At 33.5% G+C, this 21,379-nt stretch overlaps 4 protein-coding genes across 9 annotated transcripts in view; 2 read left to right on the top strand and 2 right to left on the bottom strand.

The window, feature by feature from the left end:
* Window positions 1-13,197: 13,197 nt before the first annotated feature.
* On the bottom strand, window positions 13,198-15,599 carry LOC127857853 (uncharacterized). The gene is made up of 2 exons (XM_052394551.1): window positions 15,274-15,599; window positions 13,198-14,970 (listed from the first exon to the last, which is right to left on the bottom strand). Exons 1-2 carry the CDS (start codon window positions 15,286-15,288, stop codon window positions 13,975-13,977), a joined length of 1,011 nt encoding a protein of 336 aa, XP_052250511.1. The 5' UTR covers window positions 15,289-15,599; the 3' UTR covers window positions 13,198-13,974.
* Window positions 15,600-15,719: 120 nt separating this feature from the next.
* The window catches only part of LOC127857852 (E3 ubiquitin-protein ligase TRIM33-like), a 31,233-nt gene continuing 25,573 nt past the window's right edge, over window positions 15,720-21,379 (top strand). Inside the window, exon 1 of one of the 3 annotated variants that reach the window (XM_052394546.1) lies at window positions 15,720-15,820. The gene's annotated coding sequence lies outside the window, so the exon portion shown is untranslated. Of the gene's footprint in view, window positions 15,825-19,714; window positions 19,787-21,379 lie in introns of those variants that run through there. The other 2 variants (XM_052394547.1, XM_052394550.1) reach the window with 2 other exon arrangements.
* On the top strand, window positions 15,944-18,117 carry LOC127857848 (uncharacterized). Its single transcript, XM_052394537.1, has 2 exons — window positions 15,944-16,271; window positions 16,748-18,117. The coding sequence occupies exons 1-2, from the start codon at window positions 16,035-16,037 to the stop codon at window positions 17,798-17,800; spliced, it is 1,290 nt and encodes a 429-aa protein (XP_052250497.1). The 5' UTR covers window positions 15,944-16,034; the 3' UTR covers window positions 17,801-18,117.
* LOC127857850 (uncharacterized) lies at window positions 17,506-19,613 on the bottom strand. Of its 4 annotated transcripts, none has more exons than XM_052394540.1 (2): window positions 19,469-19,613; window positions 17,506-18,903 (listed from the first exon to the last, which is right to left on the bottom strand). In XM_052394540.1, the coding sequence occupies exons 1-2, from the start codon at window positions 19,491-19,493 to the stop codon at window positions 17,756-17,758; spliced, it is 1,173 nt and encodes a 390-aa protein (XP_052250500.1). In that variant the 5' UTR covers window positions 19,494-19,613; the 3' UTR covers window positions 17,506-17,755. The 4 variants fall into 4 exon arrangements, with proteins under 4 accessions (XP_052250500.1, XP_052250503.1, XP_052250501.1 ...); XM_052394543.1 differs by lacking the exon at window positions 19,469-19,613 and adding an exon at window positions 19,347-19,386; XM_052394541.1 differs by lacking the exon at window positions 19,469-19,613 and adding an exon at window positions 19,327-19,369.

Genomic DNA, 21,379 nt, shown 5'->3' on the forward strand with positions numbered 1-21,379 from the left:
ACAACTAGGACTACTACTACTGATCTTACTTCTACTACTACTAGTCTACTACTACTACTTAGTACGTTAGCGTTACCGATCGCCGAAATCGCCATTGGCGATTACAATTCCTAGCTGGCGATTAAGAATAAGATTTTCATGAAATTGGCGATTGAGAAAAAATAGACCCTACTGGTCATGTACGTAATTCCGGCCTGTACGTAAAAAATCGGCCACCTATGTAAAATCATTTTCATGATCTTAACGCACATATTTTGTTTTTATTTATAAAAATCATCATGAAAACCATCCCTACTCTCAATGTTTTGCAAATGTAAGAACCACATCACTGTAAACGTTTGTGTTAAAATGTCACAAATATAGCGGGAAATATTTGGCTCGTGGGGAAAGTGATGTCATCATTTGTTTCAACAATTATATTCATATAAGAAACAAATATATTTGATAAAATTATTTTTATTTTATCTAATAAACTTAAATTAAAGTTTTACCAATTAATTGTACAAAAAATTATATTCAAAACATAAAAATCAGAACCTAAATATATTTTTTAATATATGAATTACCTCCCTTTATAAGAATATTACTAGATTACATGTTTTAATATTATATATAAGCGTTTACTAATCATCAAAACTGAAGTCAACTTTTCAAACAAAATGTGTTTACTTTTTTAGCTATGTTTGAAAAAATTTATTAAACACATTCAAAAGAAATATTTTTTTTAATGAATTAGCAGTTCCCATTGTTTATATTTATTAAAATAGGTAGGGGGAGTAACTGGTATAATAATTTCGCATTTATTTAAATTTCAAGTCAAAAATTTTAATAGTATAAACATTGATTAATAGAATCTACTCTGAATTTGAGGACATTTGTCAAAAGATAATGCTTTGTAATTTTATCTGCAGATCAAACTGAAAAGTGGCCGATTTTTTAGGTACATTTAACCTACGAAAATGGATAGTTTACATGTCATCATTTTCTGTTCATTAAGTAACATTCACTGATCTAATTCTATTTAAATTTTCATGCTAGGTTAGTTTTGAACCCAGGATTATATATGTGAAGTTTAGTTTCAACCAGTTGCCTAACACTAAAGATTTTTCTTAAATAGTCCCAAAAGTGGCCGGAATTACGTACATGACCAGTATGCTTTACAAATGCACACTCTAAATGCCTGTTTTCAGGCCGTATCAATCGCCAGAAACATCGCTAAGATTACACAGATAACATCCTTACCGGAAAGGCCCCAGGGGATAATGACGACCGCCTAGGTCGATAATCCACATGGCTAATGTCTTAATTGGTCAAGCTTTACACTGCGACCAGACTTTTTTAACATTTGGGTTACTTGGCTATTTACGCGATGACTGAATCACTGAAGCGTGCCGTGTATGACCTATGCTATAGATGTTATGATTCAACGTTATCGAATCGACCAGTACGGAATTATCGTTTAATCAGATGGGCGGAGTTATGGCATTGACATAGCCACTATAAACTAATTTCCCAAGACACAACGATTTTGATTGGCTAAAAAAGTAGATAAGAGTTACTTCCCTTTACGGTCGCTATGCGACTTGAAAGACCGATTTAGGAAGTGAGTTGCAGATTCTGGGAAAAATGGATGCTGCGAGCGAAAATGGAAAGTCGAAGCAACAGAAATTAACACAATTCTTTAGAAAAGAAAGCGGACAGAATAATGTAAACTCAGGAAATGACCAAATGTTAGGTTCGCGATCGGAGGACGTCTAAAATAGTGCAGACGTGAATGCAGAATCAGAAACGTCTATACCTGTCAAGGTTCACGGTTTCGTCGTGAGTCTCACGGTTTTTGACGTGCAATGGCGGTCTCATGCTGACTTAGTAATTTCTAACGCATTTCTTCAAAAACAAAAAACAAATGTTTGGATTTTATAAAATGTCGTATAATTACTTCCGAGACGGGCGGGCTGCTTTAGTGGTTTAAAACCTAAATACCACATGTACCGAAAACTGTTAAACGGTGTTAGTGTATCATTATCACTACGCCACGTGTTACTATGTAAACAAATAAATTGGCTGCAAAATGTCAGCAAGTGGCTCACCAGCAAAGAAAACTTTTCAAGCAAAAAGAGCTAATTTCAGAAACAAATAGTCTTAATTTTGCTCAGAAAATAGCCCCAAAACGCACCACAGACAATCTAGGATCAAAAAAAAATCCGGAGGGGGGGGGCATGCCGCCGGACCCCCCTAGATTTGGCGACTAAGTTTTTTTCCTTAGCGCCAACCTAGTACTACTACTACTACTACTACTACTACTACTACTACTACTACTACTACTACTACTACTACTACTACTACTACCACCACCACCACCACCACAACCACCACCACTACTACTACTACTACTACTACTTGGTACACCAGAACTTGTTGTCCATGGAGACGAAAAGGAGAAATCCCAGAGTATTGATCGAACCCATGCCCAGCGGACATCATTCTCTACACCATAGCGACCATGAATTAATATTTGACGCCATGTACAACATAATTCACCTTATTACAAAAAACATGGAATTCACAAAGTGACTGAAAATGCTTTAAAATAAATGCAAATTTGAAATTTGAAACAAAACAACCTAAGCAATACATAATAAGAAACACTACATTATTGAAACACTAATACCATGAACATTTTAGGGTGTAACACCTTATGTACATGTACCAGACTTTAATGTACTACCGGTACTTTGAAACTTTATGTACCACCTACATAAAATATAGGTGTTATTGTCCATTCATTCATAGCAGTCCTAATGAATTAAGGTCATTCTCTAAACATGATTAAAGTCTAAAGAAGGAAATAATTTTGATTTTTTTTACAGTTTGAACATTAAGGTCATTCTCTCTTCTCTTCAAAGTATCACATTTCAATTATACAATATAATACAAACATTTTAGACTTTATAATCCTTAGTCAGGATAAGATAAGAGACAAATTAATTTTTATAATTTACTTCAATTTCAGGTAAGACTAATAAATCATTTATTAAGTACTACATGTACTTGGGCTAATAAATTAAACTAAGACACTCAGTGACACTTAGACAATCTAACAAAATATAAAATCTATGGCCAATATATAAGTCTAAATTCATAAATACTATCACACAAAATACATTTCATCAATAACACACATTCATATTAAATAAGTTATCTCTTTTTTTTTTTTTTTTTTTTTTTTTTTTTTTTTTTGTTTTTTTTTTTTTTATTCAATATCATACATATAATGTAAACATGTATATGATCATACAACACAGTGATTGTATAAAGCAATAAAGTTCAGACATGTAATACAAGATATGCTATTATATATATATTTTTTTTTTTGAGAGAAAAGAAAAGAACAACAGAGGAATAGTTTTGAAAAATGATGAGTTGTATTAAGTCGGAAGAAAGCATACTGGATTTGTGTGTTTTGTTGTAAATTCACAATGATCTTGTCTGATTGAAAAAAATATAAACAAAAACTTTTTTAGAAAGATAAAAAAAAGTGAAATGTATATAAGTGGACAAAACATTATGAGAATTTAATCCGATTCCATTTTTGTTCAAAGATTTGTAATGTGTCATTACTGAGGGCTATTTCTTTCTCAATCTGGATTTTTAGTTTAAGACTATGGACAAAACAATTAAAATTTGGTACTTGTTTTTTGTACTTCATGTTTAAGATGAAATATTTCATCAATATAACCATAAAATTCACAATATTATTACCGTCTATTGATTTCAATGAGTTAATTCCGAAACTTACATTTAAGAAAGATAGTTTAACGTTTAGTTGCTGTTGTTCAAGAAAAGATGTTAATTGATTCCAGATAGGCTGGATGTGTTTGCACTCCCAAAAAAGATGTTCTATAGTTTCAATGTTTTCACTGCAGAAGTCACACAGATTTGAGTTAGATAATTTGCATTTAAAGAGATATTTATTTGTAGCTATAATTCTATGGATGTATTTATATTGAAAATTTCTCAGTGTGCATTCAATAGTTGCTTTATATGGCATGGTAAATATGTGTTTCCAATTAAGTTCATTTTCTCCAAAAAGGACTTGCCATTTATTTTGGATTTTGGAGTTTTCCGTAGGGTTTTTAATTTGTAGTTTGTAAAATATTTTATTTGTTTTGTTTTTTCTTCCAAGTATGTTTTCTACAAATGTTGTTTGAGTACATGGTGTATTATTTGTATTGATTTCAGATTTAATATGTATGGGTATGCTTTTGATTAGTGTGTAGTACTTCAGAAAATTATTTGAAGGTATTCCATGTATGTAGCATATATTATCAAAAGAGTAGAAATCCTTAATTCTATAGTCATATAATTGGTCGACATATTTAATGCTTCGTTCAAACCAATCTTTATAGAAAAACGTCTTATTGTTTGAAGTTATGTCTTTATTGTTCCATAAAATTGTTTTACTGCTAGTTTGGGTTTCTAATTTATGAATGACATCACTCCACGCTGATAGAACATCAGACAGAAATATGTTTTCGTTTGCAATTTCATGTAAGATAGTATTGCTGATGTTACATTCAAAGAGTAAGGAGTCACCATATTTTTTTAGGATTTTCTGGTAGAATAATTTCCATTTACTCGTATTGGTATTATCTAGGTATCTTTTAACCCAGCTGCATTTGATTGCATTCAAGAATGAGTCAATGTTCGTTAATTGGATACCTCCATTTTCTACAGATTGAATTAACTGAGTTCTTTTTATTTTATCAGGCTTACCGTCCCATATGAAATTGAATATTGCTGATTTTATATCGTTAATAACATCTTTTGTTGGATTTGGGAGAACTGTTAATACATATATTAATTTAGGAAGTGCAAACGTTTTCAATGCTGTGTTTTTTCCGATTAGTGTAAGTTTACGATGATGCCATGATTTTAAGCAGTTTTTAAAATTCTGTAATTTAGGTAGAATGTTTTTAAGAACTGTATCCTTTTCATTATTTGTGAAAGTAATTCCTAACGTTGTGGCTTCATCGGATGTCCAATTAAATTTCATTTCTTTTTTATATAGAACATTACTTTGTTTTAATTTACCTACTCGTAGCACAGTACATTTACTTTTGTTTAGTTTTAGACCCGATGTCATTCCGTAAAGGGTTAGCGACTCTATTAGGTTATGGAAAGAATCGTAATTGTCGTTTAAAAAGTAAGTTGCATCGTCAGCAAATAGGGATTGTTTGATTTCTTCGTCAGGTTCTAGTGATATGCCTTTTATGTGTTTATTTGATTGGATGTGATGTGATAGAAACTCAATGCAAATAATAAATAGCGATGATGACAGTGGACATCCTTGTCGAACCCCCCGTTCGATGTTAAAACTGTTTGAAAAGAAGCCATTGTTAATGATTATACTTTTAATATCGGTATAGAATAGTTTGACCCATTGAATGAGACTTTCCTAACGTTGTGGCTTCATCGGATGTCCAATTAAATTTCATTTCTTTTTTATATAGAACATTACTTTGTTTTAATTTACCTACTCGTAGCACAGTACATTTACTTTTGTTTAGTTTTAGACCCGATGTCATTCCGTAAAGGGTTAGCGACTCTATTAGGTTATGGAAAGAATCGTAATTGTCGTTTAAAAAGTAAGTTGCATCGTCAGCAAATAGGGATTGTTTGATTTCTTCGTCAGGTTCTAGTGATATGCCTTTTATGTGTTTATTTGATTGGATGTGATGTGATAGAAACTCAATGCAAATAATAAATAGCGATGATGACAGTGGACATCCTTGTCGAACCCCCCGTTCGATGTTAAAACTGTTTGAAAAGAAGCCATTGTTAATGATTATACTTTTAATATCGGTATAGAATAGTTTGACCCATTGAATGAGACTTTCACCAAAGTTCATATTTTCTAAGCAGGAGAACATAAATGAATGATCAAGCGAATCGAATGCCTTTTCAAAGTCTGCAAAGAATATTAGACCAGGACTATTTGAATTGTTGAAATAGTTTATGCATTCTTGGATAAGACGAACGTTTTCACCAATGTATCGTCCCTTTATAAAACCAGATTGAGAATTTGAAATAATTGATGGTAATATTTTTTTAATTCTGTTTGCTATACTTTTAGTTGCAATTTTATAATCATTGTTTAGTAAACTAATCGGGCGCCAGTTTGATAAGGAATCTAAGTTTTTTCCAGGTTTTGGAATAAGTGATATAATACCTTGTTTTTGTAGCGTAGTTAAGTTTTCGTTGTTAAATGAGTAGTTAAGTGAATTAATTAGATGTGTTTTTATATCATTCCAGAATATTTTATAAAATTCGATTGTGATGCCATCCGATCCTGGGCTTTTGTTATTTTGCATTTCTTTTAGGGCTAGTCCACATTCATATTCATTAAGCAATCCGTCGCACAGTTGTTTTTCCTCCTGGTTTAAAGCGTGATGTGTATTTTTAAAAAGGGTGTTATTTTCAACATTTTTTCGTTTATAGAGGGTTTCGAAAAATAAACGTTGTTCTTCTAGTATTTGAGTTCTGTTTGTTATATCTTTGCCATTGACTACTAGTTTGTGTACAGTTTTTTGTTCACTTCTACGTTTTTCAATGTTTGCAAAATATTTTGTGTTTTTTTCATTGTGTTCAACATGCTGAGCACGCGCTCTTAGTATTATTCCATTGAGATGTGTATGATAGATTCCATCTAATATTTGTTTTTTTAATGTTATTTCATTTTCAATGTCGGTGGTATCATTTGTGTTTGTTTGATGCAATTGTTTTTCAAGTGTTTCAATGGTTTTGATGGTTTCAGTTTCAAGTTTGTGTGTTTCTTTTTGTTTAAATGATGTGTATCTAATTGTTGTGTTACGTATATTTCCTTTGATTACTTCCCATAAGGTGTTTGGGTTTGCATCTTTATTATTTTGGACTGTATTTAATATTTCCTGTTTTATTTGTGTTTGATATTGTGTATCTAATAAGATGCTGTTGTTAATTTTAAAGTATCCTGGGCCTCTTTCATGTTGTATATTGTGCAGTTTAAGTTCAACTAGAGAATGGTCAGTCATAAATCCTGGTTTTATGTTACATGTGTCAATAATGTTGCAAAGAGATTCAGATATTAAAAAATAGTCTAATCTACAAAATATTGTTGGTTTTGTGTTTGAGTGCCAGGTGAATTTGCTTTCGTTTTGATATATTGTACGCCAGATGTCTATCATATTGTAGTTTTCAATTATGTTATTTAAAATGTTTCTATTTTTAGGATGAGAATAAAGGTCTCCATTCTTTTTGTCTAATAATGGGTTAAGAACAGTATTAAAATCACCACCGATTATAATGTTTTTATCTTGGTTATGAATTATAAAGGTTTGTAATGTTTCGTAGAATGTGGAATCATCTATGTTAAGGCCGTAGACATTGATTAATGTTAATTCTGTTTCGTGTATTTTGATATCTATACTTGCTTGTCTGCCAATTATTATTTCGTTAAAGTTATTGACTGTGATCCCTATATTATTTTTTATCAGAAAGGCAATGCCTTGTTTATTAGTATGTTGTCCGCTAAGATAGATGTCTCCGTCCCATTCATCTTTTAAGGTTTGTGCTAAAGTATGTGTCAAGTGGCTTTCTTGTAGTAGGCATATACTATATTTTTTTTCGTCTAACCATTTGAAGATTTTAATGCGTTTTTCTTTATTGTTAAGCCCTTTTACGTTCAGAGTGCATAATTTAATCATTTAAAGAGAGGGAGGGTGTGTAAATATTATTATGTGGGTTTGTCCAGTAAGTTTCTATTTTAAAGATGTCCATACATACATACAAAAATAGAAAACTAAAATTAGAGATACAAAAATATGAAGATTCTATAGGCATGAAGAAGTGAAAAGAAATAATCACAGAAGGATGAAAAAAGAGCTGTAAGATATGAATCCCAAAACAGGTATCTTGGGACAATATATATAATACAATATTCATAACTTTCAGCTTCTGCATGTTTAGACACAAACAATTCAGAAACTTAAACACGAACATACAATATAAGAACAAAATAATAAAAAGTACAAAAGGAGGCTTAAAGTATAATGAATGATTGTGGTTACAATCAAACATATGGACTTATTTACATCAAAATACATAATTTTACAACATACGTAGAATTCTTTACGTGTTATTGTTTTGGTGGTGTATTCCTTATGGTGAACGTAAAAAAAGGAAAAAGCGACATAGAAACCCAAAGTCTTCATGATTCTGACAAAAACAACAACAAAAACAACTGAATGCAACAGTTTTTGAAGATCAGTTAATTCTGCATGCTTTTTAGAAGTTTATTATTTTAATATTTAATACATTATGCACTATTTTTGTTAATGAATGCTTAATTTATCTATACTTATTTTTTTAAATAGAATCTACATCTATACGTGTTTATTATACCGCAAACATATGTGTTTATAAACGTATAATTATAACAAAGTACAAAAACATCCCTGATAGAATAAGAATTTATATTAACGTTCAAAACAATATTTCAAAGTATTACTAAATAATTTTTAAGAAGGAATTCTTAATTTATCTAGACATGGTTTTTTAACAAAATCTACACATATACATGCTTATTACCGACAAAAAAGACAAAGACATATGAGTTAATCATGTAATTAAAAAACAAGTTACATAATATCCCTGATTAATAAAAGATTGTCTTTAATTTTTATAATGAAGACTTATTTTATCTAAACATATGTTTTATAACAACTACATCTACACATGCTTTTTACCCCAACATATATGCGTTAATCATATAATTAAAGCAAGGTTCAGAACATCCCTGATTAATGAAGGATTGTCATCAACGTTCATGTGTTGCAGATATCAATTGTATTCATTTATATATAGACGTAACTAAAAGCGTATTTAAGCAGGTTAGTGTTCGCTCATATTAAGAAGACATAATTATACAAGAACAATATGCAAATTTTCTTTTTACAATAAAAATTGTACACAGCTTAAAAACTTGTCAAGCATATAAAGAGGACAGAAGAACTTTTATTTCGACAAATACATTATATTATAATAATATTTACACAGTTGAAATAGGCCGTTATGGTCCTTGATCAACATATATTATATCATTCATATATTCATAATACATGGTGTTGCATAAAAAAAAACGTTATGGTTGAATAAACGATAATGTTCTGATACAGATACTAAATATCGCATCCACTCGAGATTCAATATCAATTTTCTTAAGAGACATACAGTATTTACACAGCATATATTGATTTGATATTTCAATATTTCTATTTGAAAAACATGGTCTATAAAAGTGTTAATATAAATAACAGTTTCAAAATCAATAATTTTTTTAATTTTTTTAACAAACTGTATGTTCTTCACAAATATTAATGTAATATTCACACAACATGATGTAATATTCATATCATATTACGAAAACATAAGTACAATAATTCTAATGTGACGAGATTTGAATATTCTTATCATATTACGAGAAACATAAGTACAATAATTCTAATGTGACGAGGCTTGAATAGACATATATTAATGTAATATTCACATAACATGATGTAATATTCATATTATATTACGAGAACATAAGTACAGTAATTCTAAGGTGATGAGACTTGAATAAACTATTTCATCAATGACCTCGTTATCATCTAAATTAGAAAAAAACGAGTGCAGAAAGGAAAGCTAAATCTTCCAATCATTCTCAAAAGGAACAGAAGAGTTTTCTCCCCTTACCAAATGATTTATTCAGTATACCTAAAACTGCTAGTCTTAGTTGATATGGTTTAAGATTCAAGATTCAAAATAAAATATTGAAAATCTTAATCACCGATTGTATCCTTTTGTTGCAATATACAATATACTTTACTGAAATAATTGATCTTGTTTTATCACTACCTCCAATAAAGGATCTGTCTTTTACATGCATATGATCCTACCCCACTAATATTAAACAACATGTATACATCACCATGGGTAAAAAAAGATTCTTATTTTATAAGTCCCTGTGTGCATAGTTTAAAATTTATATGTAGTCATGTAATACACGTATGACGCTTAATACTTTGGCTTTATGATGTCTGATAAGTATTTCTGCATATATTTGCAATGCAGAGACCCCAGTTACACCCACAACGATTGCAATTTTGATATACGGAACATATACACAAGTTTTGAGTTTATAAATTGTTAGAATAACAGTATTGTCAATGCTTAATTTTGCCAAAAACTGCAAAGACAGCTGGAAGATAATGTACCTTAATGTACCACAAGTTATGCAAACAACAGCTCATTTTTAATAAATGACCTATTATGTACATATAGGAGAAAAACAAATATTCGTCCTAAATATACTTTAGTATAGCATAGAACTACACAGATGATTTAGCACGAAATTATGTATCACAAATAATGTATCAACAGTTCATTTTGAATAATTGACCTATTATGTACATATAGGAAAATAAAACTACAACAAATATTCATCCTGAATAAACTATAGTATAGGATAGAACTACACAGATGATTTAACACAATCCCTTCATATATAATGGGTCTAGTTATATTGAACACAATAATATCATAGTATCATTAATTACTAGGGTTTTTTAAGTAGATTAACAGACAAATAAGTATTTCTACTACACAAATTTGATAAATACTATTGCATCACCCGTGTATAAATTTATGATTTGTTGTGCTACTCAGGAGATACAACTACCATACACTTAAGAAATTTGATAAGGACTATGATCTATTTAAGGTATAGATAGATGTAGACTATATGGATATGCTTTAAAATAGAAGGCAAAAATCTATAGTCAGTTGTAAGAGTTTAACCGATTATAATATAGTTTGTATCTTTGTTTACGTTTGTAAGTTTTCACTTTGTTAAAATCATTTTTTATGGATTGTAGTTTTCCAATTTATTTTTTACAATACGTTTTATGTTTATTACAAGGAAGGTGTTTAAGTGTTATCTACAATTTGCGAGGAAAAAGTAACAACACACACACATACAAGCCGGTTCAACATATAATAAGGGTATTAATTTGTAATTTAAAAATTCAATCGTAAAACATGTAAGATGTGGAAGTTTTATGTTTATTACAAGGAAGGTGTTTAAGTGTTATCTACAATTTGCGAGGAAAAAGTAACAACACACACACATACAAGCCGGTTCAACATATAATAAGGGTATTAATTTGTAATTTAAAAAATGCAATCGTAAAACATGTAAGATGTGGAACATACCACTTAAGCTTGTAGATGTCATCACTCTTACTGGCCGCTTCCGCCGTTTCTTCTATACTGCCTGAAGTTTTCTATGACATCATTAACATTGTCATATATATCAAACTTGATACGTTCTTCTGCAACAGTTTTCCCATAGACCGCCCCATTAAAGTACCACGCACTGTCGATATTCGGATGCAATAAAAGCCTGTTGATGAGTCCCTGGTTGGGTTTTGTGACGTCATCCACCAGCCTGTACCCTTTGCTTTTCATTGGTGCCCTTTTACGCATTATGGCAGATTTCACAGAGTTATTGCGTAGTTTGATTATCACTGGACGGATCTGTCCCTTCTTGGTTGGAATCCGGTGCATGGCCACTACATCTACAGGCTGTAGGTCGACCTCTGTGTTGATCTTTAGGATCTCACTGACAGATTTTGCTAGTGAAGTTTCGTTTTCCTCTTTATTTTCTGGGATATTTAGGATTTTTATGTTGTTTTTTCGTGAGTACTGCTCGTTGTAATTAGCTTTTTTATAAGTTATCTCTTTATATTATAAATATGGTACATAAAGTGTCAGATAGTGGTACATAAAGTGTCGGTATATAAACGGACTGGTATGTAATGTGTGACATTCAACATTTTAAAAATCAGTTAACAATATATGGACTTCATTGTTTTGCATATACGCAATCAAAGCATATTTATGAACAATTAAAACACACTGTTCATGGCTGTATCTTTTTATTTATACATGCATAAACTATTCTGGTTATTAATACATTTTTAAAATTATATATAAACAAGAGCACCACATTATGGGTGCCAAGCTAGGCTGCGGTGCAGTTTTGAATAAATGAAATTTATTAAAAGAATTTTTTAGAGGTTAGTGACCTTTGACCGAGTGACCCCAAAATGGGCGTGGTGTGTATCATCACGGTGCATATACATGTGAGGTTTCAATGTTATAGGTGGAAGCACTTTGATTTTAGAGCCGATGTAAAGGTTTTAGCACGACGCGGACATCTGACGACGAGCTATGACAATACCTAGGGTTTTCCCCGAAAACAGCCGAGCTAAAATTGAGCGCCATTAGTCCAAATTTTTGACGCTCTGAAATATTAAGCTACTTTTTATATGGGTAATATATGGAGCAAAGAATTTAGCCCATATAAAAAGTATCTCTAAATTCTTTGCGCGTCTTATAAATAAGATTAGAGCGCCATATAAATTAAATGGAAAACATACAACATTATGTCAAAAAAAATAAAGCTGTAAATATCTCACCTGCTCGTCTTTGATGTTGCAATTAGCACATTCAGCATTTTCAGTATCTTCTTAATAAATATATGAAAGTGCCAAATGTCCAAGAAAGGCAAGATACCATGACGTCCTCCTCAAAATGTAAGATCGTTTGAACTCCATTTATTTTATCCCTGATTAATCCTCTCACACATGAGGCCTACATGTAAGATTCCTTGTAATGTTCACAGCGTTTATTTTAAATCGTTTACGTTCTCAAATTTCAGCAGGTATTTAATTATAAATATTTATTTATGATTTTGATTTATTTATCATGGACGAACCATCTTTCGAACCTCTTAATTTTTGACATGTCAAAAACAAAATTGGCAATAGTGAAACGTATTTGTAAGAGTTTTATGTGATAAATACATTGTTCCTACATACCTGACAACTTTAATTGTTATGCAAATCCTCTTTTGTTAACAGATTTGCGTAAAGTTTTCAGCACCACCATATCATGTAAAACTGTCATGGCCGCCAAAACAATCGTACCTCCTTTCGAACCCTTCATTGTTTACTATTTAAATTCACAATTCTAAGCAGATTTTGTTCAGTTTTTTATGAAACTAGAAAATAACATTAAAACTTGATTTATAACAATGTTTTTTTGAACAAATATATGTTTTTATTTCAATTTTAGTATTTTTACTCTTCACTTTTATGACATGGGCATTCGAAGACATCATTCCGCCGAACAACTTTCTGTTTGCAACAATAAATCAAGTGTGTCCAATGTCCACAGTTTTGGTGATCACATTGTGCCCATTTTGTAAACACAAGGGAAACACAGTTTTTCAGTTCCTTGGGTTGAAAAAGTTTACACACACAACATTTGTCTTCTTCAGAAACATCATCTTCAGAAGACTGACTATCAGTATCACAGATGCCAATGTGCGAAGGTCCAGGAAGAGGTTCTGGGAGGGGGACATTACTTTGATTGACATGTGTTGCATTTGTTTTTGTTTGTTTTCTTTTGTTGATAGGAAAGACTGGTGTATCTTTGGAACGTGGTAAAGGCTGTGATAATATTTCTTGATTTATGCAATCACTAGTTATTTCCTGACCAGACACATGATTTCTTAAAGTCTTTTTTAGTGTATGGTGTGCTTTCTTCATTTCAATTATGTTTTCGGCAGTTGTAAAGTAATTGTCAATGCATGGCTGAGTGTCAGAAGCCAATGTGTTTTCTTGAGGAACAACATAAGGAATTGATGGCTTAAAAATGTCAGCACTTATCACAGTTCTATTGAATGGAAATATGCCAGTCTTTTCAAAGGCAGCCCTCAGGTTATTCACGGATAATGCTGTCACATATGCATTGGATGCTAATTCTGCAATATTGTATCTTGTGATTTTTGAAGATGGATGTTCTCTGATAAATTTTTGACATGCATAATTATATTTTCTGCAGAGGTCCATAGCAGGCTACATCAAGAGGTTGAAGCACGTGAGATGTATGTGCTGGAAGGACAAACAAAATTATGTTGTTTTTCTTTGCCCATTCCAACACAGGGACATTGATGTGAGATTTGTGGCCGTCAAATATGATGATAATTTGCTGATTAGGATCAGATCTTTGAATGTACTTGATGAAGTGGGATTGTAAATATTCCAAAAAAATGCTTGAATTAGACCAGCCTGTCTTTGACATAATTGCATCTGATCCTGAAGAAGCACCTTGCATTAATGTTTCATTCATTCTCGCACCCTTGAAAACAAAGAAGGGAGGAATCTGTGTCCCAATTGCGTTACCGCCACCAATGACCGTGGTTGTTGCTGTCCGTGAAGAGGTGATTGCGGGAGCTGATGCATTACCACTTACTATGTATGGTGGGGCATGTTCAGTTTGAAACCCTTTTTCATCTATGTTATATATACACTCAGGTTTGTCAATAAGGTTTTTACTTTTCAGCACATTTTCTAAATTTGTGAAATAGCTTTCAACAGCTTGTTCATTGGTAGCTTCTGCCCTACATTTAGCTAACCCCCTACGTTTTATGACTCTGAGCTCCGGCCACCTGTTGCGCAAGCCCTTAAACCATTTCACGGTCAATGGTTTGTCCCGTGTTCTCTTCTTAAGAAAGACTGCATAGTCACTTGCTTTTGAGACCACTTCTGTTATGGTAAAACCGTACCCCAAATCAGCCATCAGTTTAATATGTGCTACTAACTTTGCCTCCTCTTCCAATGTAAATAGTGGACCAGAACCTGTCATCGTGGTTTCTGGATCCACGCGGCCTTTTACCCTATCGCGAAGGGTGTTATGTGGCACTCCATACTGTCTAGCAGCAGTTTTAATAGGGATCCCAGTTTCTTTTACAAGTTTGTAAGCATTTGTGAGTGCTGATGGAGAGTACCCCTTATGTTTTTTAACTCTTTTCATTGGGAATTTCTGAAAATTGTTGGACAAATATTAAATAAAAAGTTACAAAAACACAATCAGAAACATATGTTTAAGTTGCAACAATTAGTGACATGCAACATTTTACTTCGTTTAAAAATAGCTTTGTCACATGATTTGACCATGGTCACGTGACTTGTTGCCGCAGACGAAAAGTGTTTTTGTCAAGCATAGTTGAGATCGAAAGTTAGACCATGTTTTATAGGTTTTTACATGAAAATCATATTATAGGTAAAAAAGCATTAATAAAAACAATGATTTTTACGTATTTTATGTTTAATACACTTATTTTACCTGTTTGTGACGCATTTTCGGAGATTGACAGCTACGCGCGAGTCGTCGTAAACAATACGTAGGTACCCACAAAACGATGACGTTGTGCGCGTGCGCGCATGCGCATAAAATGTAAACAAATGAAAGGTTCGAGAAGAGGCGAGGTGCGAGAAGAGGTACTTTCACGATACTATTTCGAAGAAACAGTCTTGCAACGTGTTTAGTTAGTCTAAGTTACGTGTTTAGTGATTCTTACAAACAATAGACTGACATAAAAAGTGGCTCCTTTTGAAGCACAAACTGCATCCATGTATATATTACAGCTGGCCCGGTTTGATGGGGCCTGTTTTTTATAATAATTAATTACCATTTTTCACTTCCGTGTTTATTATGTTTACCAACGCCATGATGGAAAAAAGTCCGTTTCCCACAATGCTTAGCGCGGATTCACACAGGTCAGTAAGACCGGTGTGACACAATGAGGAAAACGAGGCGGAGAATAGTCAGTCATACAGCAGCCATTGAACTGTTTTCTGAGGGATCCTGTGGACCAAACACATCTTTATTTGTAAGTACGTATCAGTATTTACTTCACTGGTGCTGCGAGCAATAATTTTTGCAACTTCGCAGTTCCAAAAATTTGAACCTTTGCGAGAATAGACGATTCTATTTTTATTGACCGCACGAATTATCTCCCCTGATAAATACTCTTCAAATCTACAGCCGCCATTAAGGAAGTGAAACAAAGGAAAATCGTAAACGATAACGGGAATCTCGAAAAAATGCCGTATAAACGTGGTGGTGGAAGGCAATGTGTTGTTGTTAACTGTACTAACAATCAAAAGAATTTGTATGACTGGGAAAATGGACCGTGTGAAGTGCACAAAGGTTTAATTGCCAAGGATTGTCCGTGTCTAGTTCCATTCAAATTCCATTGCATTCCGGCCGAAGGGGAAAATCGTCTTCAGTGGTTGAAATCAATCAACAGGAAAGATTTCAATCCGCATGCCAAATCAGTGGTAAGTGACAGGAATATTTATAATAATAAATAATGGCTTTAATCACCTGTCATTTATTCAATATTGAATATTATTCTAGAAGCTGTTAATTAATCTCATAATGACTCTTTATTAACTTATAACAATATTATTGTCAATAAGTCAAACATGTTGATGCTCTACAAATATTAAGCTACTTTTGTGCTGGCGATACTAAGAGCAAAATCAAGTCCTATACAAAAAGTAACTCTTAATTATTTGCACATGTTATAGACTGAATCTCTTATATAAATTATAATCTTTTCCACATTCAGGTGATATACATGTGCCTGCATGAACATATACATATATAAGTTGTAGCCTAAAGTAATAATAGCTAAAATACAATATGGGTATATGTTTTCCATGTGGACATTTAAATCATTTTTTTTCCATATTTACAAAATGTTAAGATGAACAATAAAAATAGTAATTAATATTCTTTCATATTGTTTCAGGTCTGTTCCAAGCATTTTATCGATGGCCGCCCCACTAAGCAGAACCCGGTTCCTGTTCTTGAGCTGGGATATCAGCCAATTACCCCCAAGACCCCTGGTCGAAGACCCTTGATACGACAACCATTAGAAGAGAGGGAAAATGTCTACCCCAAGGAACAACAGTCGGAACTGGACATTCAGTCAGAAACGCCTCTTAAGCCAGCCGTGACCGATGAAGATACTTTACCCTGTAAAATGGTGGCCACTAAAATATTAGATTTTGAACAATGCATTGACAATGAACAGTGTGTATCTGTGTGCTGTCAGAAATACCCGGAAATGTGTAAAAATGTCAGCAAACCTAAGTTGGTTGATTGCAGCACACAGACAATTGATATTGTGTCACTTGACCACAGCTATTGGTACAGCGGAAAAACTCGGAACGCCTCAACACAACATAACTCTCCAGAATTTGGTGCGGAATACATTGAAACGGATTCTGATTTCCAGTTTTACACTGGATTGAGTTTGGCAACTTTCCTGACACTGGTGGCAACATTAAGTAAGTTTGGCCAGGAGCTGCCCTATAAAATGAGTGTGGCCAACCAGATATTGTCAGTCTTGCTGCGACTGAGATTGGCACTGACATTTGAAGACATTGGTAGACGCTTCAGAGTGTCACATCAGTTGATCAGCAAAGTGTACCATTCATGGGTTGAAATTATGTCGGAACACCTATCAAAGTGCATTGTTTGGCTACCTCGTGAAACAATACAAAGAACGTTACCAAAGTCATTTATTACATCTTTTCCCAAGACAACATGCATTATTGATTGCTCTGAAATTTATATACAGCGGCCATTTTCATTGAAAGTAAGAGCACAGACATGGAGTACGTACAAAAGCCACAACACGGCCAAGTTTTTAATTGCAATAGCGCCAAATGGTTTCATTATGTATGTTTCCCCATTGTATGGGGGCAGAGCAAGTGACAATTATATAACAAAGAAGTGTGGATTTTTGGAATATTTACCGAACAGGACACTTGATTTCAACAATGGTGTGAGGATCTAAAATCCCATCAGGGCTTGCAGCTAGGTATGGTTCTTCCTCGCAAACAACAATCCCTGAAGGAGACACAGTCTTTCCACTCAATCGCTCATACCATGCTCGTGCAACAGGTTCATACCTTTGCCCATGGCGAGTAGCGGCGCACCCCTTAAACCTAGAGTAGATGTGGTTGTTGATGAATTTATCAGGGTTTGCTCTATTTGTTTTGGGCAGATCACTCACTCGACTACTGGTGATCCTTAACTTGCGGCTGTCTGTCCAGGTACTGTTGTTCTGCTGTTTTGTCGCCTTCTCTAACTTGGATGAGTCAGTCAGCTGAACATATGCTTCATAAAAAGTCTGGCACTTAGGACATGATAGAGGTAGTGACACTGGGCACACACAGTTGATGGTGTGTTCGCCATGCGGACTTTCCTCTTCAGCTTCATTAGAAATTTCTGGGGCATGAAGAACACTGTAGAGTAATGTTCCACTGCACTCCCAGAGACCTTGAACGCTAGAGCTAGCAACAAATTCCTTCATGTTAGTGTGATCAATAAATTGTTTCGTTCGAGGAAGGTCACTGGTCTTTGGTCCAATACAATCCGTAGACATCAGCAACTCGAACTGGCTCGGTCTGTCAAATGTCATGTCTGCCAACCGGTCATGACAAAGGACTTGAGCTGCTCCTTTCCCCCATGTACGCTGCTTGTCAGTACAGGTTTCGCCACCTACACCATTAGACCACGCTAGGGTAATAGCATAAATAATGGCAGATATGTGGCTACATGACCGAGCATTCCCGGCTGGACAACTGCAGTGACCGGTCTCCACAGACAGATATTTGGAAACGGCTATCCATGCGTTATAGTCCATCCGGCCCACACCTGGCTGACTAGGAGATACGGTAGCTTTAATGTATGTAATGTCGTTGCATTCTATGGACCAGATATCGCCCATCCATCCATTCTGCACATAGTTGTATCCATAAAGCGCTCTGAAAGACTTCATTTCCTTTCCATCATAGGCCTTGGCATGGATCAAGTAGTCCACAAGGTCCTCATATGTCAGTTTTGGCCATACTCGACTGTTGTTCTTCTCCCATTCCATATCATCAGGTGGAAGATCTGCAAATGAAAATGTAATAATTTGTTTTGAGATTTGGACCAAAACAAAAGCAGCTTTACAATATATATTAATGTTTGTTTATCTTTTTTTGTATTTATTTGGAAATCAAGTTAATGAATATTATCTGATAGGTCTTGTTGATATACAATGCCAGAAAAAGCCCATCCAATCATATCAATCCCCGGATTAATAATAATTCTTATAACTCAAGTTTGGTGAGTGTTAAGTACTTTAGTTATTAAAAGTAAACACCATCCAACAAAGCATATTTTATTTATTATGTTGATAGTGTATATTTTATTTTTAGGCAGTTGGAATGCAGTTTATGTGGTATAATAAATATATAGCAATAGTCAACAAATAATGTGTGCTTAAATTCATATGTTCAATACAAATCGATTCAATAATAGGTCTATGTTTACATCCACCATTTGCATTTCACCTTTCCGGATGTTTACAATTTATTGTGAGGCTTACAATCCAGTGATACAAATACGGTCGATGGCAGTTTTAACAGGTAAATTCACAAACTGTGTTCTAAACTGTATAGATAGTTCTACTTACGAAACAAACTTGAATTCGATGACATTGTGCTTGATTTTAATGTAATCTCAAATTCAGGTTTGTTGAATGAATTCCGTGCTTATCGATAGTCGCAGACTTGCAGACGTTTTCACTTCCTTAATGGCGGACGGTCACGTGACAACAAAATGGCGGCGATCAATTTATTGATTTTGGAATCGTCTATATACCCGCCCACAGGCATTCATAATATCGCAGCATCCGGGCACTTGTGTCAGATTTACATGCCCCTTGACGGTGAAAACAAAAGCGCTGTCGCCATATTTATCAATATTTATCAATAAGTGACCCGAATCACAGGTGCTTAGCGTGTGGCTATGATATTAATTAGTGAAAACATCATTTTGAATGATAAATAATCATATAATAACGAAAAATTAACTTTTCTGAAAAAAAAATATTTCACTATCAAATATATATATAACAAGGTATGCAACTCAAAATCAGCCCAAAACGGGGTGCATCGCTTTGAACAGCCATATCTTCATCAATTGTGCAGCGATTTTCACGATCTTGGTCTTATTCAACGCAGAAATGAATTTCCTTTCTGGAAATGTATATGTCTTGCAATATTTTTACAAATGCTGGGTCAACTTATAAGAAATAACACGATACACAACACGCATGACCCAGTTGACAGTGATCATGCATTCTTTATGAATGAAATCTCCAGTTGTAAAGACACACCTCCGCATTGGACCAATGAAATCACTTGTATGTTTAAAATGTCAGTAAGTTGAAATGTATGTAAACAAACGTTTCAAACGGCGCTGGACAGTTAGTCTTGATGCAGAATGTAACGACTCAGTCGACAAGAACGGTAATAATATTTTTTTCATACGTTTTATTGAATTATGGTATCGAACTACATGAACTTTGTAGGGAAGTTGCCCTTTACTCCGTGAAGATTTCAGTCTTAAAGACAGCATGATCACTGTTTTAAAATCAGTATGTAAAACCATTGAAATTAAATGTGGATTTCTAGTGCAGTTTTTGTTCACTACAAATCAACAAATAATATAGTCACAAGTAATAGTGTACAATTAATATAAAAGTACCGGTATGCGTGAAAAAAATGTTTATGCATAATGGGTTTGATTTTATCACGATCATGCTTCCATAGTTAACAGAAAATATCAAAACTAGGTCATTGTGCATGCGGAGATCATACCAAATTGGTTTGACAGAATGTCGGACAATAATGGACTATGTCGGTCTGATGCGATATATTTTCATGGCCAAAATACCATAGCTGATCGGATATTGTGCAATGGAATGCTAAATTACACGTTGGATTTATGAATTCTTAATTTAAAGTGTGAAAACGCTAAAGACTGCAGGGAATTTGTGATTCATTTCGATTTTTTTGTAAGTGGGCCAGTGTTTACGATGTATAGTGATGACGCAACCGGTGTTTAAATGTAATGTTCGAATTTAATTTTGCATGAAATACGTACCTTTTAAATCTGTTAATTATTAAAAATGTGAAATTCCATCTTGCATCACTAAAGAAAACCATTTGTCGTCTGCGAGATTCGCAAATGCGAAGTGCGCAAGATTACCGGATGCGCAAGATTACCAGACTTAACTGTACAGTTTAATAAATTTGTACCATCATGTTATGCGCACAATTAAATAAATTAGTAAAATACTTATTTGTGAGAAAATTACAAGAAGACCTTTACAAGACGGGCCAAGATAGCTTCAAAGCTAAAATTATGGCCCTACCATCCAGGTATCCAGGTATGAAATAGCATTGAACTGAGGTTGTCAAGTGCAAGATATTGAAAGGTAAACAAATGAAATATATTATTTTAACTCCATTGAATACATTATTAACACAACAAGAACACTAAAGGGTGTTTGTCAATATTTGTTTATGTTTTCCCCTTA

This window comes from Dreissena polymorpha, chromosome 14 (genome assembly GCF_020536995.1).
Source record: "Dreissena polymorpha isolate Duluth1 chromosome 14, UMN_Dpol_1.0, whole genome shotgun sequence".
Taxonomy (NCBI): domain Eukaryota; kingdom Metazoa; phylum Mollusca; class Bivalvia; order Myida; family Dreissenidae; genus Dreissena; species Dreissena polymorpha.